Genomic DNA, 19,372 nt, shown 5'->3' on the forward strand with positions numbered 1-19,372 from the left:
CATGCAATTCTCGTTGCATCATAATTACAAACCCGTAATTACCTGCTATTAAATTCAATTAACTCTTTAAAGGAGATTAAAAGTTGCAGTTGTTGCTGTGGTAAAACACCAGCTCATGTTATTTTTTTCTCTTGCATTATGTCTGCTATGTCTTCATGATATGCAAACAGTGACACCCTTTACATCTGGATAGAAGGTTCATTCATTCAGCTGATGTTATCAGCTCATAAACGTGCTACAAACGTGGCAGGAGTTTCTAAGTGGGTGTATCGTTTTGTAAAATGACTGTTTTTAGAAAGCAGGGACACATGAGTCAAACATTTTAGGCTCTTATAAAGTCATGATAAAATAACGGAGTGCTTCAGATCATTGTTTTCAAGTGCAGGTCGAGTGTTTATCTCGAAAGGTTTCGGCGTTTTTGCACAAATTAAAGTTTAGACAAACTCACGTCTGAATGTTTTCACGTTGTACAGTTGGAGTCAGGATGTAAAGTTTATAGTCATCACTCCAAAGTTACATACAGAGACAGTCACATACAAAGGCAGTCACATGCAAAGTTTAAAGTTATTAAAAACCTGTGGGGTTTCAGTTGTAGACAGAGGGAAATGAATAGCTAACAGGCTAGCATGAAGTACTTCGTCAATTTAACTGAAGACGTTGCTAACAACACCGGAAGTACCAACCATCCCCCCCTCCCCCCGTTTTTGTATGAGGAAGTTAATAAGAAGTAAAAATATATTGTAAACAACACACATCAGTGCAAACCATTGGGTACCGTATCGCTAGCTTAAACGAACAATTACGTGTATTATTCATTGAATAATTTAAGTTACTGAAAAAATACACATAGACGTTTATGTAACGTGCATTAATGGATAATGATACCATATATAAAGATATACTTCTGTACATATAAAGATGTTTTTTTTAAATGTTTTATTCCTATGTATACTTATTGTTAAACTCCTGTCATTGTTGGACTTTTATTTTGAAAGGTTACGGCGGAAACGCTGTAGTTTTTCAGTTGTCTTGACAGAGGTCAGAAACCTAGTGTGGAGGAAAGGATGTGGGTATGCTGACATCTGCAAGCCAGAGGTTTGAGTGTGAGAAGACCGCAGCCAGGCTGACAGACAACGGCCTCAACTCTCTCGAAGTAACTCCGAGACATGTAACTTGTTGCGAAGGTAAACTCAACAGAAGCTAACCTCGTCTTTCTTCACAGAAATGCTCTCCCAGCTACAATGTGTCATCAAGTTCAAAGTACAGTTTGTCTGTTGACGATGTCGAGAAAATCTATTTGCGCTTCTCACTCGTTTAGCAGTAATTAAACTCACCGCGGTTAAAAAACTTTGGCAGCTCAACTAATGCGGACTTTCTTTGAAAGTAGGAAGAGGTTGTCATTTAGCCTCTAGTAGCTGCTAATTCAAGTGGAGGCTTTGTAGAAAGTTGAGATTATTCTTCCCACACACACATTCACACACACACACACGCGCGCGCTGCTGCTGCTGTGCTATGCGTGTGTTTAATGCGACCTTCATCCAGGGGGGGTCAGCGGAGCCTTTTGCTCTCTCTGCTGACTGTACGACTAGTTAGGAGCCAAACACTGATTTAGTTTGACAGATCCGGAGACCTGTTGCTGAACTTGCGTGTTACGACTGCAGCTTTCACTCGAGACAGGCGCTCTCTCCACTGCTATTTCTCTTTTCCTCAAAGCTCCCCTTTCCTCATAAATACAAATTAAGATAAAAGTTTGATCATCAGCTAGGCCGTAGGGAGAGAGATGGCAGTGTTAGGGGTTTACTCGAGATTTACTTTTGCTTTCATTTGGAGCACCTATCAGCTTTAATAAAGCGAGGAGGGGGAGCGTTGTTTTAAAGTGTGTTTCAAGTGTGTTTGGGTTTGTTTGTGTGTCAGAGACAACAGTTAAATTAAGCCTGCCATCATCACTCGTCCCACCCAGACTACTATCTGTCAGTACCATATACACAGAGTGCAGCTGAGAGCTGTTTGTGTTGCTCAGATGAGTCAGTGATCCCTGTCTTCTTAAAATGAAATAGAGGCAGTCGGTTGGTGGGGAAGAGTTGCTTTGCTTTGTCAAGCATTGTTTGTGTAACCTGTTCAGCTAGTGCCTCTTGGATATTACACCATTTACAGCTATTTGTCCTTTCTGGACTGGTTGACAAGGAAATGAGGCGTGCAATGTATGCAGTACATAGTGTTCATTCCAGGCTGACCGTTGAGAGAAATTGGGGCTTCATGACATCAGAATTTTAAGTGACTCTAACATAGAGCCTTATTTTATCAGCTATTGACGCATCCTTTCACTGCTCTCTGGGATGGACATGCAGCAGAAAATGCACCCCAGGAAACCAATGTTATCCCTCAACTCCCTTCTTTTTGTGTGTTTTTGTTTCATGACTAAAAAGCAGGTCAGGATTAATGTTGCATCTTAGCCCTCTGCCCCCATCCTGCTTGATCCAAGCAGCTGCCCTGAGTAAGGCTATCAGATTCAGAGAGAGTGGAAGGTGTGATGGACTGCTAATAAAAGGGGGTTTTGTTTGCAGGCGTCTCCATTTTGAAACCTCAGGAGTCCAGAGTTCTCTGGCCACAGCCCAGACTGGAGTGAAAGGGCTGCGCTGCTGCCTTGAAGGACTCCCATTGGCAATTGAGTTTCTTTTTTACTCTGCACTGCGGATGCGTGCACTCTTTGATTTTTCTATTTGCTTTTAAAGCGTTTCCTCAAAGGCCATTTTAAGCCAAGCTTTTCTCATAATTTGCATTTTTCTTTTGGTAAAAGTTGGAAATAACCATCATTAGGCTGTGCTGTGAGGAAGGAGAAGCCCTGCTGTGGCATGTGGGACTGTATGTGTGTGTGTGAATCATTATTGCCACTAAGCCTGTCTGACATTAGCTGGCACTATGGCAAATGGCACCCTGCTCTAATATTAATGCAACACAATTATGTGATTACATCCAGATCAGTGTCAACATAGCTAAGTGGTCTGTTTTTACCACAGGCTTCTCGTAGCTTTTGGCAGGCTAAGCCAATGCAAATGTCGAAACTGCTGTCTTTATGTACCGATAAACCCGGGCAAATCCTATTTTTAAAAAATCCAAAAAATAATGTTTTTTTCCTATTCCAATCTTTTTTGTTTTAATTTTTTAAGGTTTCTTCCAATCAGCCTCCAATTTTGGCTGAGTGGAAGAGAACACAAGCCTTAAAATGAGAAATCCTTCAAAAGACTAGATTCTTAAAAAATCAAGTCTTTTAAAAGGTTTCCAAGTTAACAATGAATTAAACCCAAATCTAAACAAAAGGCATGCTTAAACCTGGCTGTTTGACCACTGTCTTTAAGTATGTGTTTTCTGCTTTGCTGCAAATATGTGTCATATATGTTTAGGGTATTCAAAAATGAAAAGGAAGGAAAATTATAAAATGCTGAAAGTTTAAAAGATTTGATATAACTTTTGGATTTAGGGGAAAAAAAATCTGACTGTATATGAGGCACAGATGTGAGAAACATTTCCGGTAAGACTCAGTGCGATTCACTGGGAATAAAACAGCTCAGTTTTAATTAATTTTATCAGGCTGACATATCTCTCGTTGGAGTGCATCACAGACTTAATTTATTCAGCACACTGCCGTGTGAGCCATAATTTAGCCTCTTCCATCTTTGCAATTTGTATTTAATGAGCATCTTAATGTGGCCCTGAGCATGCAAGCATATTTATGATGTCGGCGTTGATTACCACTGGTCTGGTCAATGGGAGCGGTGTCCTCAGGGCACTTGTGCATTTAGAAGTAGATACGATCTTTCTTGGATGTAAGTGTTTAGATTAAGAGCTTGGGTTCTTACTTGATTAAGCCTTATCTAATGGGATAGCTTTGTTGAGATGAGTTCTGATAGTCTGTTTCTGTCAGCGGTGTTTCTCAGTCGTCTCCTTCTGTGCTTTGCTTTAACATGTGACATAAAATGTCTGTGATTATAACCTTTTGTCTGTTTCTTTCTTTCCTCCAGAGGCTTGTGTCCTGTAAGGGCACCCTGAAGCTCAGCCTGTCACTGTCCCTCCTTGGTGGTTCCTGTCATGAGGGGGCGTTTTTCTCGAAAGCTGGGCTTGCTGGCCAAGGCTGGTTTCCTCCTGTGGGTGCTGTGGCTTGGCTATCTGCTGTTGGCGCGCTCCTCTTTCCCTTTCTCTTCCTCTGTGGAGGATGAAGTTAAAGACCAAAATCTTAAGGCACGACAGCTGGTCTCAGAGGAGAGTAGGAATGATGAGCAGCTGGCTAGGCCTCTGTACATTAAACCACAACCAGACAACAATGCACCAGGGGAGTGGGGCCGGGCCACACACCTCAACCTGAGCCCTGAAGAAAAGAAGCAGGAGCAGGACAGCGTGGAGCGCTACGCCATCAATATTTATGTCAGTGACAAGATCTCCCTCCATCGGCACATCCAGGACCACAGGATGAAAGAGTGAGTACAGAAAAAACAAGAATAATCCATTAGTTACTTACTGAGTGATGGTGTCTGACAACCAGTCGAGAGAAAAGTCACTTAAATTGTTTTTTTTTAATGCTTTCTATTTTCCTTGCTAATACACGAGGCCTTGAATATTGCCTGGAGCACCTTCAGTGCTACAACGGTGACAAATATTAAGTAGAGATTAAGTTGAACTCTTTACTGGAATCACGTTTTCACTGACAGTTAAAGACAAGCATGAAGGCTCGTGTGATCCAATGCAGGGCTTGGTGAAGTTGTTATAAGAGGCTTTCGCCTGAATTGATTCATTTCATCCTCGGTTGTTGTCAGCAGCTGAAATACACCGTGTGATGTCTTTTATTAGCAGTTTCTCCTTCGGCCCTTTGGCCTTTTGTCTCTTTGCTTACAGCCTCTCATGCTAATGAAACCCAGATGTTGCATCAGCATCAACTTGGTGAGAACCGTCATTCGATTGTGTAAAGGCTGTGTGTTTGTTTTAAATGCCCTGGAGTATATTTGTAAAGCATTATAGATAATTTTTAGCATCAAATTTGCAATCACAGCTAAATACAATTGTTCTCTTTACGCTCATTGAACACCCCAAGCTAAATGTTATTTAAACTGGAGCTGGAAAAATGAGTCTCATGGGTCACCTAGGTGTAACCGGAGTAACCCCTGTCACCATTGGGACACCCACACACAAAGATGCTCTCGCCGGGTGGAGGAAAATGTCTCAGTGGCTGAAAGTAACACCCTGCTCCTTTTCAGAAATAATGTTAAACCATGACATATCCTTTTCACACCTCACTATAATAGCACTCCTTGCAGTAGTTTGTCTAGAGATGAACTCCTTGTAACGATGGGTGACGTGGGCCTTAGCAGTGGCAGAGGGACATTTTGACGAGTGCAGATGTGACACAGGATACAGCAGTGCTCTGGGTGTTTTCTGTATGAACATATTATATATTTATGCACTTGTTTTGTTGTTATGTCAGCTGATATACTTCCGCTGCTTGTCAGATAACATGCCGTAGGACTAAATTATGGCCACGACTGGCTGTTATTACACTCGGTGAGATCTGAGAACAGTAAATTCTCATTCTTCTTGTCAGACTGCTCCAGATGCGCTAGTCTTTCTGTTTGGCTTCAGGGCTTGTAAATCTGTAAGCAAATGGGTCATGTCCTCCCAGGTTTATTCATTTTGAAGTGGTGTATATGTTTGTTGTAGTTCTGCACCTAGTCCATTACTATTTTCCAGTTTCCTCCAGCAGGCGTTTTTTTTTTTAGCGGATTAGCTTTAGGCTCTCTTGTGATGAAACTGCAGCACTATAAACACAGTGCTTCTGAGGGGAGGGCGAAGTAGCTCATTTGATTTGTTGTGTCCAACTCACTTCCAGCAATGTCATATTTGTAAATTGGAACTCTGGCTACAAAATTGCTAAAAATCTGTGCCAATTTTGTGCTTTCACAGTCTTGAGCGTACCCTTTTTGTTTTTCGTGTTTCTCCTGCCTTTCTGTGTCATATTTTGCTCTCTCGTTCTCCAGTTTCCAGCTTTTGATTTTTCAGTATTTCTCTTCGCTCTCTGTTTGGTCCCAATTTTTCTTTCTTTTTTTTTTCACCCCCCCTGTCATCTCTCCTAGAGCGCTGCTGTGGTATGTTGCTCATTGGTGTAATTCGCTCCCCGCCCCCATCCATATTTCTGGTTCTCTTTATTGTTTTAATGAGTGCCATCTGGATTAGGACCAGAAACCTCCTCCTGCCACACTTGTCGCTGAGCCTGCTCTGGCCAGATGAAAAATAATTTCATGCTTGTATGAGTTCATTTAGAGTGCTGTTGTGTCTCCATGAAAATACAGTACACTAAAGCTTGTGTCAACTCTGTCTCTCCCTCCACCCACACAAACACACTTGCATGCCTCAGATGCCGAAGTAAGAAGTTTGACTACCGACATTTACCTACCACCTCTGTGATCATAGCCTTCTACAACGAGGCCTGGTCCACCCTGCTGAGGACTATTCACAGTGTGCTGGAAACCACGCCTGCCATCCTCTTGAAAGAGATTATCCTCGTCGATGACTTCAGTGACCGAGGTTTGGCATGCCATGCATTCCATCCGTGTGTAATTTTGTCTCTGTACAAGTAAAATGGGCAAAAAGTTGCCCTACGAGCTGTGCAGCAAAGATGACTGACAGTCTCGGCCTAGTTTACTAAACCAGTTGAAGCAAACCTCATTTGCGTGCCGCTTTGATTTTAGCACAGTGACAAAGTACAAAAGATGATTCAAGAAGGAGCCTGCTATATATAGAAATAAAGATGCTGTCTATAGTGGGATGAATAGTGAATGCCTTTGAATAAGAGCAATTAGGGAAAAAAACAGTCCTCTGAAACAAGTCCTGACACATTTCCTGTCCTGACAAGATTCCCGGAGCAGATAAATCTGCTCAGGAAGGATAAGAAATTAAAACTTGGCCAGGTAATTAAATTTAAAAAAAGTTGTGTTTAAAATTGTGATTGTGAGAGTTTGTTTCCAGTAAATTTTGTTATTTTTTCATTTAAGAACAAAGCAATATAAATCTTTAGCCAGTGTCTTTGTAAGCGAGTCAGGAACTTTAGCAGAAACATTTGGACCTCAGGAACAGCACAACAGTAGCAAAACAGTCTACACTCTGCGTCTGCCCCCTGGCTTTTGGGGTGCTTTCAGTCACATCTTGCAGTTTTCATCAGTAAATGGATTGTCTGCTGTCTGCTGACTCGTGCTGACTCTAACTATACTACTTCACCTCAGAAACTGGATATAGGAGCTGCTTGATGTCTGTCTGTCTTAATGGAATTAGTATTTGGTCACAGCAAGTCTAGTCTGTGCGGATCAGAGACATTACACCATAAAAATGACCTCAGTGAGCACTGAGTTGCAGTGACATCATTTCCTTTGCTCCAGCCACTCTGACCAATTGGAACGTTAGACATGCCACTCCTAAACCAGACAGCCGGTTGCTGGAGGAGTGACAGCTTTCCCCTTTAAAGCTGGCTAAACTGGATCTAGCGTATCAAGTTTTAGTGTTGACGTGTGTTTAAAACTGCATGAATCACCGACTACTATTTTTGATACCAGCGTTGACTGAATAAACATGATAAATGCACAATAAAACAGGGTGCTGGTATTTCCCAAATTATCAGGGACAAGTATGCAGCTCTGTAGGTAATGACACATGGTGAGCAGCCAATAAAACACAAATGAAGGAGTAATAAGTTGGTGATAAGATGATTTTTTTTTTGTGTCAAGAGCTGATGAACATTTCACTTCATAATCCATAAATATATGAGTAGCTGTGTGTCTGTCCATTTGTTTTAATACGAAATCATTTGATTTCATGGTTTCTTTGTGTTTCTGTGTGCATTATAAAAAATAGGCTACCTGAAATCCAAACTAGCCGACTACATCAGTGATCTGCAACGTGTGCGTCTTATCCGCACCAACAAAAGGGAGGGGCTGGTTCGTGCACGTCTCATTGGTGCCACATATGCCACCGGTGACGTGCTGACATTTCTTGACTGTCACTGTGAGTGCGTTCCTGGCTGGATTGAGCCTCTGTTGGAAAGGTGCCTAAATAAATTTTTAACAACCTTAACCAAAAAAGGAAGAAATTGTTTTTAAGCTTTAAGACTCACATTGAATCAACTTTTCTTCCACCCTTCTTTTCATTTTTTCCCGCTACCCTCCTTTCTGCCTTGTTATGGTCTCTTAGGATTTCTGAGAATGCGAGTACCATCGTGTGCCCTGTGATCGACACCATCGACTGGAACACCTTTGAGTTTTACATGCAAACAGATGAGCCAATGATCGGAGGATTTGACTGGAGACTCACCTTTCAGTGGCACTCTGTCCCTGAAATGGAACGCAAGAGGCGCAAGTCTCGCATTGACCCCATCAGGTAACAGTATGATACTTCCCAAGGCCTACTCTCATGAGAGATTACTTTATCAGCTTGACACATGTCAGTGAAGAGATCTGCTCTCACGAAGCGTAATCTACCTTTCATTACTAATTTCTCCCTTTGCGTACTTTATTACTTTTTCCTTGCTTATTAAATTGTACTTTTATTAAACCCCCCAAATTTTTAGTGTTTGCCCAGCAATATTGCTTCCCCAAAAGATGTTTTGTCTTTCCCCCAAAGAAAAAACATCATGGTTGTTTTTTTAAAGTAGGATTTCATTTACTCAAGGTTAACATACAATACTGAATGGCCAGAGTAATATGAAACTAGATAGACCGCTGTTAAGTGAGGTAACAGAGACTGTTTTAACTTTATTGAGACCAGTAGTGTTTGTATTCATAGTCATCCCCCAAATGCCCATTTTGAGCCAGGAGAAATCCTCACTGTGTGACTGATCTTTAAAACACTGGGAAATCCATTATGCTTCCTGCTACCTTATCATTTTCTCATAGCCTCAGTTAATCAACTTGTCTATATTCTCGTCCCCCCATCTCTTTGCTGCATTTGACACCACTGACACAACATTTTAATACAAGTAAAAGAACATTGATATTAAAGGAGCCTCACCAGGACAGTTTAGTTTGTATTCATCAGTTTCCAGTCTGTCTCGCGTGCACAGTTTCCTAAACAGTTAATGTAGTTAGTTTTGTTAAAACAACTGAATAAAAGTTGAAAGTCTGCAATTACAAAAATTACAAAAATCCCGTCATTATCTAGAAACTTATGGACTGAATTATAGCTTCTTCTTTTTTTTTTCACTTCTAAGTAAAAAGTCTATCTCCCAAATTATCTTATTGTCATTGGCTTCCTCATTGGCATACTCCTCACACATAAAGCCTTTAATGAACCAAAACCCCACCATATCTTAATGACAGTGGTACCATATTATCCCAGTAGAGCACTTTGCTTCCAGAGGGCAGGTTTACTTGTGGTTGTTAGAGCCTTTGACTATAAACCTCTTTCCTGGGGAACCAGCTCCCTATTTAATTCAGAGACCGGCACTAGCTCCACTTTTAAGGTGTTTTAAACCTTATAGTTTGCTAGGAAACCCTAAACCATCCATATGTCAGTCTCTGCAAGTATGATTGGATTCATTGGGTGAAAGGTTACATACCGATGTTCACTTGTATGACACTGTTACATTTCAGTAACGTTGTATCTTCTGTTCCATAATTTGCGTTATTTTTCTCCCTGTCACCGTTTTTTCTGTCCCTTTCTGTAATTTTTGTTTCAGAGCCTTTTTTTTCTTAGCTTCTTCCTGTTGAAGGAGGGTTTTTTTTTTCTCTCCCCACTATCGCCAACTGCTTGCTCAGAGGGAATCGCTGAGTTTCTCTGTGTAATGGGATTGAACATGGCCATGATAAAATGATCTTGTTTTCCTTGTATTCTCACAGGTCTCCTACTATGGCTGGGGGATTATTTGCTGTTAGCAAAGCCTACTTTGAGTATCTGGGCACGTATGACATGGGCATGGATGTGTGGGGAGGAGAAAACCTGGAGCTCTCTTTCAGGGTGAGTTAATTTTCCATCACTCAGAATCACAGTGAAGTGTCTGCTTTGCCCCCACAGGGCCACTTAATCGATATTAGACCTGAGTGGTTCTTTTAAAACATTTTGCGAAAGACTCACTAATCTGACTTGCTTTGTTACCAGGTCCAGACAAACCATATCTTTACTCAGCTTTTTTTACTGCGATAGAGAGCAGAGAGAAAGATCATTAAATTTAGTTGGAAAATGTTTATCCTGTGCACGCTGGTGCATAGTTGGCGTGAGTCAGTGTCAGATCACAGTCAGCCAGGGTATGTGAAACTGCACCCTTATATTGGCTGATACCTTGTTGGAATGTTGGTGTCGCTTTTCACTTGCTGGCGTCAATCAAGCTGGCACAGATTTTAAGCAGGAGGATGCAAGATTAGGGAATGTAAATTGTGTGTGTATGATTTATAGTGTGTATTTGGCTGCATTGTGAAGAAGAATGGGCTGTTCAGCTGAGTGATATGTTATGCATGTGGAAACAAAAATGCCTCTCACTGGGACTTTTCCCCATACATAATTTATGTTTAGTGAATTGGTTTCTAGGTCTCTTTTTTTGGAGTGCTGAAAAATAGTGGTGTGGCGTAAAATGCTTTCTGAATTAAGATGGAAAGGACTGTCTCGCATTAGCTGTTTGCCTATGGACATATGATAATGGTTTTGCCTTGTATAGGAGGAGGTAGAGTGGGTCATTTACTAATCACAAGGTCAATATTTTGAGCTCTGGCACCTCCAACCTTCATGTCAGAGTATCTTTAGGGAAGAAACTGAACCCCAATGCAGAGTGCGAGTGTGGGAATGTTAGGTTAAAAGCGCCCGAGTATTAAAAAAGCACTTAGGTGAATGTGTGGGCAAATGGTTAATAAGACTTAGAAAAACACTAAATAAGTACCAGACCATTTCTTTAAGGATGTTAATCTTTTGTTTGATCAATGGTGAAAGATCCAGCCATTAATGTAAGGTAAAAAGATATTGTCTGTGTAGGTTCTATTAGAAATGCAGCTGTATGACTCATGAAAGTATGGGCTGAACCTTTGTGGTAACATTGATAAAGCACAGTTTAGACTGTTTCTTCATTCAGATAATACCTGTAGTAGATCATGTTTTGTAATCTTTGTTTAAAAGGAACATCAAGACAAGGGGGACCGATACACATAAAGTTAAACAGAATCATTGTGTGGCGAACAACAGCTTACGGATATAGCACACGCCCAGTGCACCAACCTTACACCAACTTATACCAGCAGCTGTGCGTCTTACCACCACCTCTGTTTTTTTCCCCATGACCTGTCTCTCTCAAGCTGTTCCTATAATATAAGGACTTAAAAAATAATCTTAAGAAGCTGAATCACCATGTTGTAATATTTGATGGAAAATTGTGCACAGTCAGTAGCTTTGGGCCATTGACGTTACCACACGCTACTTTCTGGACTATCACTGCTTCCGGACTAAAACATGGTTTTGGAGCAATTTCAAGCACTTTGGCAGGTGTTTATGTGTAAATCTATGGACAGATTTGTCAAAACGAGAACACCACAATAGACTTGTTTCACAGCAGACATTTGACAAAAAGTAGTAGTCAAACACAGGTGTTACTACTGCAGTCACGACGGTTCTGATCTGTTTCAGTGCTGAGCCCTCATTAAGGCGATTAGTAACAGCTGTCTTTGCCCACGATTTCATGTCAGAGTGGCTGCTGGGAAAAAGATCAATTGTTCACGATGCAGTCCCCCCCAAAAGAAAAACTTACACAGGTGTGTAAGGGCGAGATTGAAGATGGGTGAGGTCCATCAGGTCAAATGTGCAGGAAGTAGGTGGGCCAAGTGTTAGTAATCCCCCAACCCTCCCCTCTCTCATCTGGACTGTCTCCATATGGTCTATAATCGTTTACCAGCAGTGAGGTGAAGCTGGTAATGTTTTTGCCTTGTGAGTCTGTCTGTGTCGGAAAGTTGGTGTGTGTGAGATCATAATTGCAAAATGTTGTTTTGGAAAAATCCTGAGCAGTGGAAACAACCTTCACATGCACCTTTGATAAATGTTTATACGTCTGCCTGTGGACAGGTATTTCCGTTTCCCATTACTCAAATTTTACATTCTCGACTCCTTTTCCTTGCATCTTAATCCTTCCCACTAAAGATGTGAGGGGAGGAGGTGAGGAAAGGACACGAGGATCAAGGAGCTGAGCAACAGGTGTTTTAACAATATGAGACATCCTTGCCTTGGAGCCTCATTTTAAATCAATGTCAGTTTAATCCAAGATGTGGCAAAGCTGGGTCGTAAATTGTTTTGTTATAGCTCAACCACTGCTGCATTTTTATGACCGCAGGTGTAACAGTGTTCATGATGTTTTATGTTACCGGCTACTTTTGATTAAATTTGCAATATTGCTCATTTTAATCACATGCACACACATAAGAAGTGAAGGGCAGACTGTTTGATCATCCACTGAAAAAAATGTATGAATAAAAAAAGACTGGCTGTTTGGAAGTGTCTCTTCCTACTATTGTTTACATATTCTACCTGTGTAGCGTGTTTTTTTTGTTTGTTTTTTATACATGAAGGTACAAATACTCCAGCAAAGAAAACACTTGTGCATTCTTGATTATAGCTCCTCCAGCAACCCTCCTGTCTTGTCTGTCTTCCTTCCTTTCCTGTAGGATTTGAGGCGTCCTTCGACAAGGCGTACTGAGATTAATTTCCAGGTCGCAGGCAGGACGATGAAGGGCAGAGAAGACATAAATTAGGGAAAAGAGAAAAGTAACACAAGCATGTAAAATGCAGTCGCCTGACATGTGTGTAAGGCTGAGTTCAAAGATAGGTGTGGTAACCCATGAATACTGAGAGCATTTACACTCATCTATGTTTAAATACCAGATAAATATACTTGCATGAGAGAGAGGAATACAAAATAAAAAGAATTAGAAGCATCAGGGGAGAGGGGCACTCACCCCATCGCTATTTCCTTTCAGCCCAGTTTACACACCGTTTGTGCTTGGGCTGGTCAGCAGCCATCTTTGTACTTGATCTTCTTTTTCCTGACAAACACAATCCTGGAAATGTGATTGTGTTTGTTTTTTACTCGTGTTATGAGCACATTAACATATTGTAGAAACTTCACTTGGAATGCGTTAACATTAACATTTGAGATCTGTGGACTCAGAGTTTGTGTTTTAATATTTGTATTTTTTTAATTTCTTGATTGTTGTTGTGCCACAGTTGTTATATAGAAAGGTGCTATGAAAATACATTTTACTTTACTTACTTAAATATTTGCCACCCTTAGGTGTGGCAGTGTGGGGGCAGCCTGGAGATTCATCCCTGCTCGCACGTGGGACATGTGTTCCCTAAAAAAGCCCCTTACGCGCGGCCTAACTTCCTCCAGAATACTGTCCGAGCTGCAGAGGTCTGGATGGACTCTTACAAAAAGCACTTCTACAACAGGAACCCTCCAGCCAGAAAGGTAAGACACTTTGCATGTGTCATGCATTGATATGTTGTCACACTATCCGGCACCATGTTTAGACAGTAAACAGAATAGTTTATCTTTTGTTTCAGATTTAGATGATTTATATAACTGCTCCCTGTAGGTGTGGATATAAGATGAGTATCTGCCTGACTGGGTTAGCTGTATTAAGGTACTGAGGGTGTTCACATGTGTGTGTATGGTGTGAGTGCTGTGCCTCTCAGGTTCTGAGTATTGGGCACCATCAAAGATTCATGTATCTCAGTTTCAACTATCTGAAAAAAAGTGCATTATTAATGTCAGGGATCTTTGATCAAACAATAAATTACCTGGTCAGGGGAGATTGAACACAGCACAGACCAAGATCATCAGCTCCAAGTCTATTACGTTGCTGTCATAATTTTTCATGCAGCTATAGAGCGATAGACGTGTGACTAGTTTGATTAATGAGTTATATAATTTCATTGAATACGTTTAATCATGTTGATTTAATGTTCCAACTTTTTTTTACACTTTTCTAAAGAAAGAACAGCTGTTATAATGTATTTTTTTTTATAAGGAATTATTGTTTTAAGTTGTTTTTTTGTTCATTTATTTTAAATGTTTTTTTGTTGTTAATTTGGAGGTTGGGAACACAATGCAGTAAGGATTCACAAAGGAAGAGGAAACATTTGATAGATCAGGATTCTTATGACTGAATTAGTTTAGTGTGCGTGTTAGGTGGTCTTGTTATAACCTATCCTCAAACATGCCAAAGGAATAAGTCTAGAGTCCTAGGGTAGAGTTCACGCCTTAGCAAACACAGCTATTTAAAACATGTACTGTTGGCAATCACATGCTAGTTGGCTTCCTGGGATTCTTATTTGAACTCGATTTTTGGAGCTACAGGAGCCGGATTCACCTCTCATATCCAGGATGTAAATATTTGCTTTAAAAGTCTAACTGTGTCCTTTGTAAAAACACCCATCAATTATATTGTCAAAAATCTTATGTAAATTGTATGGACAAAAGTAATGGGCTCTGGGCAACAGTTTAACTCACAATGTTGAACAGACATATACTGTAAGGCTAATAAAGCCTAAAAATGCTCCAAAATTGCTTAAAAAAATCACTCATGCTCTGCTGAGCTCCAAACACGCTCTGGCATTAACATCTACAGAAAACCTGCACAGGAAACTTCATTGCACGGTTTCCAGTAGCTCCTGTAGGTGTAATGTATTAGTGACCCAGTATTTTGTCCATACAGTGTATATTTAAAAAATATAATAGTTATTTAAAGAAAAGTGTGCGTACTCTAATGATTAAAATATAGCTGCAATGTGTAAATAAAGTGATACTGTCCATAAATGTACATTCTTAATAAACTCTCCTAAATATAACCAGCTTTTTCACCCACAGCAGTGACTCATACAGTGTGTGGTTGCTTCACAGGAGAAATATGGGAATATTTCAGAGCGGCTACTTTTGAGGGAGAAGCTGAAATGCAACAGCTTTGAATGGTATCTGAAGAATATCTACCCTGAGCTACATGTACCCGAGGACAGGGAGGGCTGGCACGGGGCTGTAAGTGTCTCCCTTTCAGATGCTGTGTCTGAATTCTGTTATTGATCCCATTTGTGCAAGATTAATTATTTATCTTTTGGGCTGATGGCAGATCTGGTTGTGATTTATAAAAGACAGCAATGCGGCTGTGTCTTCATTCATCATTCAAGTGTGAAACAAAAGTATTAGGTTGAGACATGATATGAGAAAACCCTGTTGAAAGTGGGAAGGCTTTGAAATCCATTTGACTGGGCTCAAGACCTTTCTAATTCAGACATCTGGTGAAGTCTCCTGCTGTAAAATGCTTCACAGAAAAATTGCCCTTGGCTCAGTGTTGGATTTTAAAATAATTACATTTTAGCCACAGCAATGTCTCAGTTTTTTTCTGAAGTGAAAAAGAAAATTCCCTCAAAGATTTCTTCTTTAGTTATAATGTCCAAAAATCCACCACCTGTCCACGTCGACACACATTTCCCAGTGACAGCTGTGAAGTCAAATGCTACAGCAAGGGCATCGTCCAAAATCTCAAATGTTCTGCTGTCAGAACTGTCTAAAATTTGCATGCACACCCACAGTACAGGTACACGGCAACAAAACCTGAAAGAACAGCATTATTCAGACAAAGAAAAATGGGCTTTTTCTTATGAAACTGGGCGAAAGTAAGTTTTATTTCATATTGATTAATATATGTGTGCTGATGTGGAAAATTAGCAAAATGGCAAGGATCAATTTGTTTTCGCTTCCTGGTGATATACCGTCATTTAATGATTTAATCAGATGACTGAATCCACCATCTTTAGGGGTGTTGCATCCTACGTTGCTTTAAAGTCTAACCTGCCAGCAAAGAATAATTCCCCCCCAAAAAATAAGAGTGCTCACAGGAATCGATAAACACTGCCGCATTTCACTTGTTATTGATATTTACTGTTCTCCTCCTGCCAGGTGCGTAGCTCAGGAATACATTCAGAGTGCCTTGACTACAACGCTCCAGAGCACAGTCCCACAGGTTCCCAGCTTTCTCTTTTCGGCTGCCATGGCCAAGGAGGCAACCAGGTACGTCAGGCATTTCAGTGTTTATTCTTTCTTGACACAATCCCACAGCTTCTCGTGGCCCCTGTGGGAGATATATCTTGAAATGTCAAGACTTTCTGCTAACCCCTAAAACAAGCTGCCACTGTTGATTCACACCAGAAAATTACTCTCTGCTGGTGTGTCCAACATGACTTGAATGTAATGAATGGAAAACTGAATGTGGTATTGCATCCCCACATAGCTGGAAAAAAAAGGTGCACTTGAATCGCAGGTGCTTTTTTTCTTTTTTAAAATCTATTGGATTGACTTCCAGTTCTAGTAACGGCTGGTTTAGAAAGCACCAGATTATTTGTCTGCGAGGATGTATTTTTAATGTTGGAGTCAGACAATAGGCAGAACTTCTTTCTGTGGATCTTCAACCTGGCTGTTATCTCTGATTACCCCATTGATGCACCGCATCAGGTGTCCTCAGTCACAAAAAGCGCCATGTGTGACTGAAAATCAATGTTTGAATGGCTTCTCGGTGAAACAAAAACCTGAGGGCCCTTCACCACCTCCCTCCTGCCCCCTTCCCTGGCCCACATAAGAACCACGTTCCATTTAAAAGATACATGAGCCTCACGGGCAGAATGAATGGCACAGCCTGGATAAATAAGTTTGAAGCCAGAGACAGTGGACCCCGAGTAAGTCTTTTATTAGAAACAACCATAACGGGCCCCAGTGCAACTGAAAGATGTATGAGATGTGGAGAAAAGGATGGGGAAGTATAAAGATTGATTACCTGACCCTCCGCTTAAAGGGTAGCACAGGGAGCGTCGCATCTTTTGTCCCACCGGGCCAGGTTGTTGAAATGACACCAGAGGGGAAGAGTCGGGTTTGCGCTCATGTCTGCTTGATTGAAAGGGCCAAGGCCCCGTCTTTGCTGATGAGATCCCTCGACACACTCGCCGATGCAACATATAGTGCATTTATAGCTGTGGCGCCACAGCAGAGTAAAACATCCTGTAATCCTAGTGGGTAAGAAAAAAAAATACCAAACTGCACTAATTGGCTTTCTAAACAGAAGACAGATGTAGCAGAAGAAAGAAGAAGGAAAAGTTTTAATCTCTTAGTCTCTGCTTCTTTTCAGAGAAATGTGTGAATACAAGCTTGTGTCAAAGAAATACATTTTAACTGTAAATGGAGAAAAATGGCCAAATAACTCTCTCTTTCTCTCTCCAGTACTTTGAATACACATCTCAAAAGGAGATCCGTTTCAACTCTGTGACAGAGCTGTGTGCCGAAGTACTGGAAGGACAGACCTCCATCGGAATGAGGCACTGCCCTCGTGATGAGGAAGTCAGACCTCCCAGTCTCATCTGGGAGTTCAAAGAGGTAAGGGACTCATGAATGTACGTGCCACAGGTTCACATTTTCCTGTAAACTGACTCCACGCTTTCAACTTCCAACCTTTCAGGACAGGACCATCTATCATCCACACTCAGACATGTGCGTGACAGCCTACCGCACAACGACGGGCCGCACGGATGCCCAGATGAGGCCCTGTGTCCCAGGGGACAAAACCCAGCAGTGGAAGTTTGAGTGGTAGCGGCGGGAGGAAGCAAGATAGTTGCAGGGAACCTTAAGTGGCCTTCCATGACCACGGTGCAAATACTGTAGCGGAGGTATGACCCCCGCTGCTCCCATTTCTGTTACTTTTCAAGTCTGCACTGAATGGAAATGGGGAAAAAAAAAAGGAAAAAAAGAGGTGTTGGAGAAAGTCACTTTAAGCCAATGACTCACCCAGTCCAGTGCTTTTAAACCTTTGTGAATACCTACAGAGGAGAGGTCTTTTTTTAAAGAGCACCAGCTGAATTTAAGACTTTTTTTTGTTGCTTTCATCCAAGTGCCTCTACAGCCAGAGTGGAGTACACAGCACACCTGAAGTGTCATTGCCGTCTCGGGGTTTTGCAACAACTTGAAAGCAGCGAGATGTGTAGCACATGACGCAGTGCCTTCAAAGAGATTAAAGCCAGTTTCTTGATCGGAAAATCATGTTGCACTATAGAATATTGCCTTAAAGTGCGATTAATATTGATTGTTTTTATTAAGTCCTCATACTTGTTTAAAAAAAATTGTGAAAAACAGGCTGCTGGAAAATGATGGATTAGGAATGTAACGTCGGCAGCGTTTTGCCCCAAACCCGCTGCTTCCTAACATGCTCCATCATGTGAGAGGAAGGAGCTGTGGTCATACTAGACTGCCTCTCAATTCTAGCTTTTGTCTGTGGAGCTAGTTTCGTGGCAGAATAACTTATGAATGAGATTGGAAGTATTTATTAAAGTGTATTTTGCCTCAGATGGTTTGAGTTGACACGAACGTTGTGATCTATTCTCCCCTGTTGTGTTAAATTAAGAATACCCTCTAAACCCATCTATCACTTTGCTTTTGAAAACCTGTCATCCCTCACAAACCTGTGCGTGCCGAAATGAAATGTGCCAGCGCTTATCATATTTATTTAGAGCATTTTCAATTCTATAAAACTACAAACAACACTCACTAGAGCCTGTTTTTGTTTAGTCACAAGAATCCTTAAAGGGAGCAGCTCTGTGCCAGTTTTCTTAAGAGTCTTGTGTGTAAGCTGTACTTGAAACTGCATCAAAAACACTCCTGTTAGGTTTTTTTTCTTCTTTTTTTCCACTCAAGACCACATTAGTGTTTCTACTGGGATCAAAGGACCAAGAGATTCAGTGAAACTGTTGGTAAAATGACTGGTGAATAGCTTTTTTTTGTTAATCATTCCCACTGAATTACATTTGGTCTCAATGACAATTTGAATTTATGAATATGTGATATTCAAACTAGTTGATAAATTGTGAGATGACTCCTTTTGCGTGTTAGCTTTGTAAATAATGCTTGGTTAAAGGGACCAGTAAAAACTACTGATGAGGCAAAAGGGAAGTTGATTACTTGATATGAAGAAGATCTTGGACTGTTGGGGATGGGGAAGGATTTTTCTAAATAAAATGACTGCTGGGATGATTGAAAGAATAAAAGACTAACCACAAACACACCTGCCATTTGTTTTACTCGCCTGCACAAACAGCACAATGCACAGTTAAACTGTCAGGAATGAGGAAGAAGTTTGTTTGTTTGTTTTTCCGTTATATGGAATGCCAGGTGTAGCAAAAGGAGAAAAGCGTGAGCTGCTGCAACTACAGTAGGTGTGGATGTGTATTTTTTGTTGTTGTTGTTGTTGTTGTTGTTGTTGTCATGGTTTAAGCGACAACATGCATTTCATATTTGAACAACCAAAGACTGAAAAGCTACTGCCTGTAATCCACGCAG

General features: G+C 41.0%; 1 protein-coding gene and 1 long non-coding RNA gene across 2 annotated transcripts in view; one reads left to right on the forward strand and one right to left on the reverse strand.

Annotated features, from left to right (window-relative positions):
* The first annotated feature begins 1,006 nt into the window (after positions 1-1,006).
* Positions 1,007-19,097, forward strand: poc1bl (POC1 centriolar protein homolog B (Chlamydomonas), like). Its single transcript, XM_003444121.5, has 11 exons — positions 1,007-1,184; positions 4,020-4,472; positions 6,401-6,570; positions 7,891-8,080; positions 8,227-8,412; positions 9,870-9,987; positions 13,292-13,468; positions 14,903-15,034; positions 15,956-16,066; positions 17,267-17,419; positions 17,502-19,097. Exons 2-11 carry the CDS (start codon positions 4,087-4,089, stop codon positions 17,631-17,633), a joined length of 1,755 nt encoding a protein of 584 aa, XP_003444169.1. The 5' UTR covers positions 1,007-1,184; positions 4,020-4,086; the 3' UTR covers positions 17,634-19,097.
* LOC102082428 (uncharacterized) overlaps positions 16,079-19,372 on the reverse strand; it is a 95,876-nt gene continuing 92,582 nt past the window's right edge. The window contains exon 4 of the long non-coding RNA XR_003215815.1: positions 16,079-17,055. This is a non-coding gene — a long non-coding RNA (uncharacterized LOC102082428). The remainder of the gene's footprint in view (positions 17,056-19,372) is intronic.

This window comes from Oreochromis niloticus, linkage group LG22 (genome assembly GCF_001858045.2).
Source record: "Oreochromis niloticus isolate F11D_XX linkage group LG22, O_niloticus_UMD_NMBU, whole genome shotgun sequence".
Taxonomy (NCBI): Eukaryota; Metazoa; Chordata; class Actinopteri; order Cichliformes; family Cichlidae; genus Oreochromis; species Oreochromis niloticus.